General features: G+C 36.6%; 2 protein-coding genes across 2 annotated transcripts; both read right to left on the bottom strand.

Moving 5' to 3' along the window:
• Positions 1 to 4,949: 4,949 nt before the first annotated feature.
• LOC134701173 (uncharacterized) lies at positions 4,950 to 6,680 on the bottom strand. The gene has a single exon (XM_063562313.1). It carries the CDS (start codon positions 6,678 to 6,680, stop codon positions 4,950 to 4,952), a length of 1,731 nt encoding a protein of 576 aa, XP_063418383.1.
• Positions 6,681 to 8,271: 1,591 nt separating this feature from the next.
• Positions 8,272 to 9,480, bottom strand: LOC134701172 (uncharacterized). The gene has a single exon (XM_063562312.1). The coding sequence runs from the start codon at positions 9,478 to 9,480 to the stop codon at positions 8,272 to 8,274; it is 1,209 nt and encodes a 402-aa protein (XP_063418382.1).
• Between the last annotated feature and the right edge of the window lie 221 nt (positions 9,481 to 9,701).

Below are 9,701 nucleotides of genomic sequence, written 5' to 3'. Positions count from 1 at the left end.
AATACAATTTTAGAATCCATGCAGGCATACAAGTACCTAGCAGAAAAAAAGCTAAAATAAATTAAAAAAATCGGTTTACATATCCTAGGTTCGTATACAGGCATACAGACCTTAACTATGCCAAAATGAATATATTAAAGGTTCTAAATACACCAGATTTGTATGCAGGAATACAGACCTGACAAATACTTATATACGCAGAAAGTGAGAGTTTAACATACACCAGGTCGGTATGCTAGCATACAGACCTGACAAATACTAGTATATGCATAGAGATGAGAGTTTAAAATATACCAGGTCGGTATGCTAGCATACAGACCTGACAAATACTAGGATATGCATAGAGTTAGAGTTTTGCATTAACCAGGTCGGTATGCTAGCATACAGACCTGAAATATACTTGTTTATGCATAGAGTGAGAGTTTAGCATTAACCAGGTCGGTATGCTGGCATATATACCTGACAAATTATAGTATACACATACAGTGAGGTTTTAGCATATACCAAGGTGGTATGCAGGCATACAGACCTGACAAATACAAGTAAGAGAAAAAAGACTTAATTTAGCATTCTTTTCATTGAAACATCTGAAATAAAGATGGGTAAATGCTATGTTATGTATATATTTCAAAAATGACATAAAAGCATAACAAAAATGCAGAATGAGTATCTTTTTAAGGTTTATTTACTTGAACTATTTCCTTGGTGTTAAAATAGTTCATTCTGGCATCCTATGAAAGAGGTTTATGATATAATAATGAAATTTTATGTTCGCATTTACAAAGAAATATCACAAATCTTGCCAAAAGATGGCAAACAAATATTGTTAATGCTATACAGTGAGTTTTTTTACGCGAAATATATCAATATTCCCAAATGTTGTAGCCTTTTCACACAAAAATAAGTTAAGTGGCATATAAGAATTTCTAATTTTAGATGAGAACGTGTTTTTTCAAACAAAAGTGTATAGAATCCATATATTTTATTTTTTTCAGATTGTTATTTTTCTCTATAAAGATGAATAAGGTGTCCTGTCTTCACCAAACTATAATTCTTAATATGTAACCATAAATGACAACTTTTCTACAGTTCTAATTTTTTTCTTCCAAAATACATGTTTCACCCAAAAAAAAACTTTGTCTCAAATTATATAAAAATAGATTTTTAAATATGTTGCTTTTTTGTACAACCTAATGTTTGTATAACCAGAAAGATTTGGAATATTTGCGATTAGAAATAAATCAATATCAGATATTATATTTTAAGTGCTAAAGTGACAATTTGTTAATCCGTCTATATAACCTTTTATATTTCTTTGTGTTTAATTAATTCTATTGATAAATATATGTGTGTCGTGATGGAAATCACTCTGACGATGACAAGTTACTCCGTTGGACACTAATCCTTTTCTATAGTAACTGTTGCTAATAGTTTAAAGTATTAGTATTCCGTCTTTGAATCACTATAACACGGAAAACGCCCGGTTATATATAACCAGGAAAATATAACGTTTGCGCTGACTTCCTCTCAAGAATTCAGCACCCCGAGAACCAGCGTCAGCGTCGACACAGTATAGACGAAATCGAGGCTACATATACAGCAACCAATCAATGCAGAAAAGAAACCAATCAACAGATGTACATAGAATATCAAAGGTCAGTCGTCCAGCCAGTCCAGTTACAAGACTCAGACGAATCAAAACATGAATCAGTATCAGCAATGAAGGCAATCACTGAAGCAGATCATCGTAATACGGAACCATTACTCATGATGATCGAAACCACAAAACTAACACAGGATAGAATCCAAACCGTTCAAATTGAAGACGAAGAAGCAGGACAAATGCTACAATACATTGTACAAAACAAGTTACCCCAAGACTAATGGTACACTGTTTCACCATTACTATCCTAGAGGGAAAGGACACTTATCAGAAAGGGTCATCAAACAACTAGTTATACCAAAGTCATAACAAAACGACGTACTTTTATCGTACCATGATGCAATTATTGCAGCGCACCCAGGTATTGACAGAACCTACAACAACATCCGAATGAAGTATTACTGGAAGAAAATGTACTCAGACATTGAAGATTATGTGAAAACCTGTATTGAATGTCAACAAGGCAAGACTAATCCGCACTCTAAGAGAGCACCCTTACAGCCGCTTCCGGCAACTGGAGTATTTGAAAGAATACACAATTCACCACATTCATCAGGAGGTTTTCATCAAATTTTGCTAGTAGTATGTCCGTTCTCAAAATGGTGTGAAGCCTTTCCACTTAAAACAGGAGGAGCCGTAGATACTGCGACAGTCTTGTACAACGAAATTATATGCCGATATGGTCCTTGTAGACAAATTGTCACAAATTTAGGAAAAAACTTCACTTCAAACCTCATGAAAGAAATCTGCAAAATTTTCCAGATCACCAAGCTCAATACGTCATCCTATCACCAAGAATGCAATGCAGCAACCGAACGACAGAATCGTACATTAGCAACATCTCTGCAAATGTATTGCCACGACAACCAGTCAACATGGCCCGACTATTTACAAGGCGTTATGATGGCTTTCCGAAACACAATACAAACCGAGTCAACACAATATAGTCCATAGTATTTGGTCTTTGGAAGGGAACCTCAAATTCCTATCGACATCGCACTAATCCCAGAATCTACAAAAGGATTGAGCAAAGATGCAGAGTCAGCCCTAAAATTGATTGTCGATAATCTAACCCTTGCCAGAAAAATTGCGAAGACGAATATTGAAGCTGCACAACAAAAGTACAAAACTCAACACAACAAAAATGTAGAGGAACCCACGTTTTTCATATCAGACAAAGTATGGCTTTACTGTGCACGTACTCCAGTTGGGTTGTCGCCCAAACTCCAACGAAAATGGACTGGACCATATTACATTGCGGAACACATGGGCGAATACACTTACCGTTTGCGCAAAGCTTCTGACAAAAAAACAGTGAAGGCTCCAGTGCACGCTAATCGATTGAAGAAGTATCTAGACCCCAAGAATTGCCCTACGAACCAACCCAATGAAGTTTATGAAGATCACGACCTAAACCCAGAGGAACTCATGGACATGCCTGAAATCCTTGACAGAGTGAATGACACAATTATCAATAATACACACAATCAAGTAGGGAAAAATAATCAAAATGATCAAACACAATTACAAAAATAAAAGCAACCGTCACAAAATCCAAACCCTCAACAGGACATATATGATGTCGAACGAATACTTAAGTATAGAAAACGAGGCAACATTAAGCAGTACCTTATTAAATGCCAAGGTTATAGTAGTTCACAAAATACATGGGAACCATCAAACAACATACCCAATAATTTAATCCAACACTTTCATGCTCAGAGTCAAAGTAAAAATAAGCGAAAACGACACGGAAAATGATATTAATACACCCGGTCAATTTTGTTTAGTACATGTATTTTTATCAAACTTAGATAATCAACTAAATGAAAAATATCTATTTTTTTTGTCATTTTCACATTCACAATCCTTTTTATTTAGAACACCTTATTATTTTAGATGAATATCTATTCTTTTTCTGTCACTGGCAGTATTTCTGAGATATTTGTCACTGGCAGTAAGTAAACCAACAATAAATCGAGCTAAAGTCTGTGTATCTTTTTTGTATCCTAGAATCTAGTGTATTACACAAGTTATGGTTGTAACTTTGAACAAAGATCACTGACTATAGTATACCAAATAACCGTTTTTTTGTCGTTATTATTTTGTATCATTTCACGCACCATGCTATAAGTAGTTGAACTTACACGTATGAGCTTCCTTATGAATACATAGATTATCAGTGGTATAACAAAATCATTAGAGAATACAATTTCGATCCGAAACAGGAGTGCAAGATGGACTCGTCACCTATCTTGTGTTATTGGTTACATTGTGTGTACAGGAGTGACGACCTGTATATTACATGTCAGAAAATGCATTATTAAGTTTGATCAAAACCTGCTTACAAGGTAGAAATATCCACTGATAATCTGATAGTCGGTTTAAATTCTTGATATTGTTTTCGAAAATCTTCCAGACAGTATAGTGTAGTTTGTTAGAATCCTAAACGGGCAAATGATAAGTATTGCCCCCCCCCCCCTTTCCGCAATTCATTGAAACTTAAATACTAAGTTCTACTTTTATGATTATTATAAAAGCACTCTTTGTTGTTTATATATCTACACATATAATAGAGCCACACTCTTTTGAGTTGTGAAGTTGACATAGATATTTCAGTATACTTATGTCAGTAGTCCCTCCTCAGAGTTAGTATATTTATGTCAGTAGTCCCCCTCCTCAGAGTATAGTTAATTTATGTCAGGAGTCCCTCTCCTCAGACAGTGTTAGTATATTTATGACAGAAGTCCCCCTCCTCAGAGTATAGTTAATTTATGTGAGGAGTCCCCCTCCTACCTCAGACGGTGTTAGTATATTCATGTCAGTAGTCCCCCTCTTCATAATATTAGTAAATTCATGTCAGTAGTCCCCATCTTCAGAATAATTTTAGTGTATATTTGATAGTCCCTCTCCTCAGAGTACTTAAGTATTTGTATGTTACTCTCCTTATACCCCCTATCGTGAAGGAAACAAAAGTTCTAAGGTGTATATTTGTATTGCATCAGCCACATTCATGTATAAAGTAACAGCAACAAAAGAATGACGTTACAATGAAAGTTCCTTACCGACGTCCGCAGGACGTCACGCTAAAGTTCGTGGGTTTCTCAACATTCTTCGGGGCCGCAGAAAGTGTCTCAAATATACTGAATAAATTAAATGAATTGTTCTAGAACTGAATGAACTTTTACAAATAAATGAATTGAAATATTTCCTTTAAAATTAATGTCTCATATAAATTGAATAATTTAAATTTACTGTCACTTCACTTGAATATAATTGAAAAAAGTCACTTTAAACACTCTCTGATTTTCTCTACGGCATCTGTCTTGGCTCTTCGCTGATATCTATGCGTATGTGTAGTGATTGAGTCGGATTCACAAATCTCCAAAGGATATAACTTGACAATTGGTCTGTTTAGTTTAGAGTTAGATGTTCGGACCGTCGCATATCGCACAAGGTTATCGTTTCCGTAGGTAAGTTCTTCAATTACACCGAGTTTCCACGTCGTACGTGGAAAATTATCATCATATATCTGAACTACATCTCCTTGTTTTACACTTTGATTGTTATTTCCAGACACTCGGTGAAATTCACGTAAGGAGGTCAAATACTCGTGTTTCCATCTTGCTAAAAATTGTTCAATAAGACGGAATCTCCTTTTCGCTTGATCATTCATAGTTTCGTGATTGGTTGTTGAATCGGCACTATAACTGTCTGTTTCATCTGTATATAACGGATACGGGAAAGATTTAATTTGTCTTCCATACAATAGACGCGACGGGGTAATCGGCTCTGGATCGGCAATGTCCGACGATATATAGGTAAGCGGTCTATTGTTAAGGTTAGCTTCAATTTCCACCACTAATGTCTGTAACAGAGGTAAATCTATACATGCGCGTCCAAGAATCTTTTTTAGACAATTTTTAGTTAGTCCAACCAGTCTTTCCCAAAATCCGCCGTACCATGGGGCACGTTTTGGTATGAATTTCCATGTGGCTCTAAATAAGCGCAATTTGTCATGTAAAGATTTAGAGTCCGTTAACTTTCGTATTTCCTCCGCGGCGGCAACAAATGTTGTAGCATTGTTCGATATCATAACTCTTGGTATCGATTTTCTGCTTATGAATCTACGAAAAGCTAGCATGAACGATTTTTCAGTCATATCTGGAACTATTTCAAGATGAATAGCTCGAGTATTGGCACATGTAAACAAACATATATACACTTTTCGAAGTAGTCCATCGTCTCCTTTGATGTTAAGCGCACCACTGAAATCGACGCCTGATATAGTAAATGGTTCTTCGGACGATAATCTATCTTTAGATAGCGGTGGAGGATCTGGTGCTTTGTATGCAACTCCTGTTACTTTTCTACAACTTACGCATTTTCGAATTACGCATCCAACTTCTTGTCGTGCTGAAGGTATCCAATATTTTTGCCTCAAATTAGTTACGGTAGCTCCTATGCCGGAATGTAAATTTTCAATGTGAATATCATTTATAAGTAGTTTTGTTAATCTATGCTTTGTTGGTATTAAATACGGGAATTTTGCATTCTCTGGAAGTGGTGCGTTATTAATGCGTCCACCACATCGTATTAATCCGTCTTTGTCCAGATATAAACGTAATTGACGTATCAAACTATGCGTTGACTTTGAACATAAGCTTTCAAAAACATCACTGTATCTTTCGTGTTGCACAGCTTCAATTAACTTCATTGTTGCATTATGTATATCATGTGGTGTTAGGTATGTTGTGGTCAGTATTTTAGTATTAGGAGCTGTATTACGGCAGTTATCTATGAATTTCTGTACGTAACCTAAGATACGCGCGGTTTTGTTGAATGAATGGTATCTATCAACGTTGATTATGTTCAATACGTTGTTCTTCGTCCGTATAATGTCATCTTGCGTTTCTTGATTCTCATAGTCCTTACAAGTTGTGTTCATCACTTTATTGTCGATTTGAAATTCATTCGGCCATTGTTTCTCGTTTGTTAACCAGTCCGGACCATGCATCCATAGTTTGTTATTTTTCAATTGTTCATACGATAAACCACGTGATAATAAATCAGCAGGTTTGTGTTCTGTAGGGCAATATTTCCAGCTATGTTCACATGTGAGCTCTTTGATTTCGATAACTCTGTTTGCTATAAAGGTTTTATTTGGATGGAGAGTTGTCTCATTGGCACGCACACCACATCTTCCTTTATCTATTTAAGTTGCTTCCTTGAAGATATCCAGTGTAACATAATTTGACTGTCGTTAACCGTCCTCCGATTAATGCTGCCATAATTTCAAGTTGTGGTATAGTCAACTTTTTCAAAGGTGCCACTCGATTTTTAGCCATGACAAAGTTAGACTCTTCCCCTTTTACTAAGTACGCACAAGCGCCGTACGCTACTGCGCTTGCATCGGTAAATACATGTAAGGTAGGTTCATCGGTAGTGTCCATATTTTCAAAGTAACGTCTCGAAAACTCAATCTCGGTGCATTTTTTCAAGTCTTGATCGATAGAATGCCACTGCGGTTTGATTTCATCAGGTATTTGGTCGTCCCACCCTAGTTTCTGTGTCCATAAATCTTGCAATAGTATTTTGCTACGCACTGTAACTGGGCTTAGAATTCCAAGTGGGTCGTAGAATTTTGACGATCTTCTTAGTATTTCTCGTTTCGTGATTTGATTTTCTGGTAGCATAGACAATGGTTTGAATCCAAAACTAACACGGTCATCTTTGGTGTTCCATCGTAATCCTAAAACTTTAATACATTTATCTCCATCGTTAACGTTTTGAGATGTAGCTAAATCGTTAAGTGCTGTACAATTCGATGCCCATGAACGTAAGTTGAATCCACCTTTGGTCATCAGTGTTCTTGACTCTTCATAAAACTTCAATAGTTCAGTTGTGTTGTCGAAGCCTGCAATTATGTTGTCTGCGTATAATCCATCTATGAGTGTTTCAGATGTTTGACTAGACTGTTCACGTACATGCTTTAATAAGGTCGCATTCAATATAAAAGGTGAACACGTTGCGCCGAATAGGATAGCTTTAAAGCGGTAAGTAATCAACTGTGATGTAGGGTCTGTTTAGTCCTTTAGCCAGAAAAATCTCGTCATATCTCTGTCTTTCTCGTCTAGCGTGATTTGAAGAAACGCCTTCTCTATATCGGTAACAACAGCATATCTTTTATCTCTAAATCGCATCAAAAGTGTTGATATGTCATTTAAGATCGGGGGTTCTTTTCGCAAACAATCATTTAGACTAGGCGTGTCTTGTGATCGACGACAGCTACAGTCATAAACAATACGGATGGGTGTCGTTGCTGAATCTTTTTTGACTGAATGATGAGGGATATAATGCGGATGTTCTGTGCTTGTTGTTGGTTTGTCTATGCGTTCAATAAAACCTCTCTTTTCCTGGTCGTTTATACTTATATTTTTTAAGTAAAAACGGATCGTTGCTGAGTCTTCGTACTACATTTTCTGTTCTTCTTCTAGCTATGTCGATGTTGGACGAAAGTGGTTTATGGTCGTCTTTCCATGGAAGTTTTGCTGTGTATTTACAAGTATTGGCATCGTACGATATGTTTGTAGATAGTTTTCCAAATATTATGCGTTTGATTTCTCCTTATTCTGTGGTGTTATTCCTAATGACTCGATTTTCCAGAAGTTTTCTAAATCATATTCCTCTTCTTTGTGTCCAATTAAAATGTTCATCATTGAAGTAGTTCCTTCTGTTGATTTCTGTGTCGGGCCGGATAGCAAATACCCTATTCTTGACTTGACTGCAGTTGGACCGTTGCCTCGTATTATCGTATCTTCCATGAAATCCCAATAATGGTCAGCGCCTATCAATAAATTTACGGAGACAACGTCATGTCCTGAAAGCGGGTGTGCCAATTTTAATCCGCGCAAGTAAGGTAAGTTAGTTGTCTCGGTAGTATGTATCCGTATCGGTGAAGCTATTTCAGGAACAATGAGTATATTCAGCTGTATGCGGCTTCCGTCTTCCGTGAGTACAAATATGTCAGCGGTTTTCAAATGGCGTATTGATCCGTTACCTCCTCCAAATCCAGAAATTGATATGGCTTCTGTTCCGTATTGTTTTAGTTCTAGTTGCTCCGCTAGACTGTCTGTAATAAATGAGCGCTGAGCCCCTTCGTCGAATAGTATGTTTGCGTCTCTACTGACTTGCGCGTTTGAGTGCACAGTAGCTATTGCGGTCTTGAGAAGTACTTGTGAATATGTAGTACAGTGCATTGCTGATGCGGTTTCGACTATATCTAGCTTATCTGATGAAGCGGGTTTATTATCTTTATTGTTATGATTCGAAATACTGTTGCTAGAAAACGAAGACTGAAGTCTCTTATTTAAACAAATACTGGTATGATGTTTTCGTCCACATTGTTTACAAGTTCCTTTAGACTTACAATCTGTAACTCGGTGGTTGCCAAGACAATTAAAACAAGCTTTCTTTTGTTTAAGGATTTGTAGACGGGCTTTTTGGTCAACAATTTTCATACATGTATTAGGGCTATGAGACTCACCGCAATAAATACATGGTTTCCGCGTGTGAACGGCTACCTCACTTTTCTGTGGCTTTCTGTTATTGTTATTGTAGTTATTTTTTGTGTCAGTTTTTGCAAGGTATACTGTGATATGCAATGTTTCATCTGATTCTAAATTAACTCTTTGTCCGGCTTCTAATATAATTATCTCATTAAATAAGTGTTGTCTGAGTTCATCAAGCGACCACTGTTTTAAACCATGTTCACAGGTAATATTCTCCTTAATTCTACTTGGTAATTTGTTGAGCATAATAGGTATAAGTAATGCACCATATGATTCCTGACTTTGACCTAGTGATTCTAGTCCTCTTATGAGCGTTTCTGACTTGTCATAAAATCTGCGGCATGATTGTACTGTACTATCGGGTGCAGGTAGAGCTTACAAAGTCTGCATGTACGTGTGCGTGATGTTTTGAGTCTGTCCAAATCGCTGGTGTAATAAATCTATTGCTTTACTGTAGTTTAAGTTTG

The sequence above is a fragment of the Mytilus trossulus genome, unplaced genomic scaffold, assembly GCF_036588685.1.
Source record: "Mytilus trossulus isolate FHL-02 unplaced genomic scaffold, PNRI_Mtr1.1.1.hap1 h1tg000233l__unscaffolded, whole genome shotgun sequence".
In the NCBI taxonomy this organism is placed as follows: Eukaryota; Metazoa; Mollusca; class Bivalvia; order Mytilida; family Mytilidae; genus Mytilus; species Mytilus trossulus.
The sequence above is the reverse complement of the archived record's forward strand: the minus strand, read 5'-3'. Positions and strand labels throughout refer to the sequence as shown.

What these genes read in the sequence shown, in the direction of transcription:
- LOC134701173 (XM_063562313.1), bottom strand. Translation starts at nt 6,680, where the DNA reads ATGCATGGTCCGGACTGGTTAACAAACGAGAAACAATGGCCGAATGAA.
- LOC134701172 (XM_063562312.1), bottom strand. Translation starts at nt 9,480, where the DNA reads ATGCTCAACAAATTACCAAGTAGAATTAAGGAGAATATTACCTGTGAA.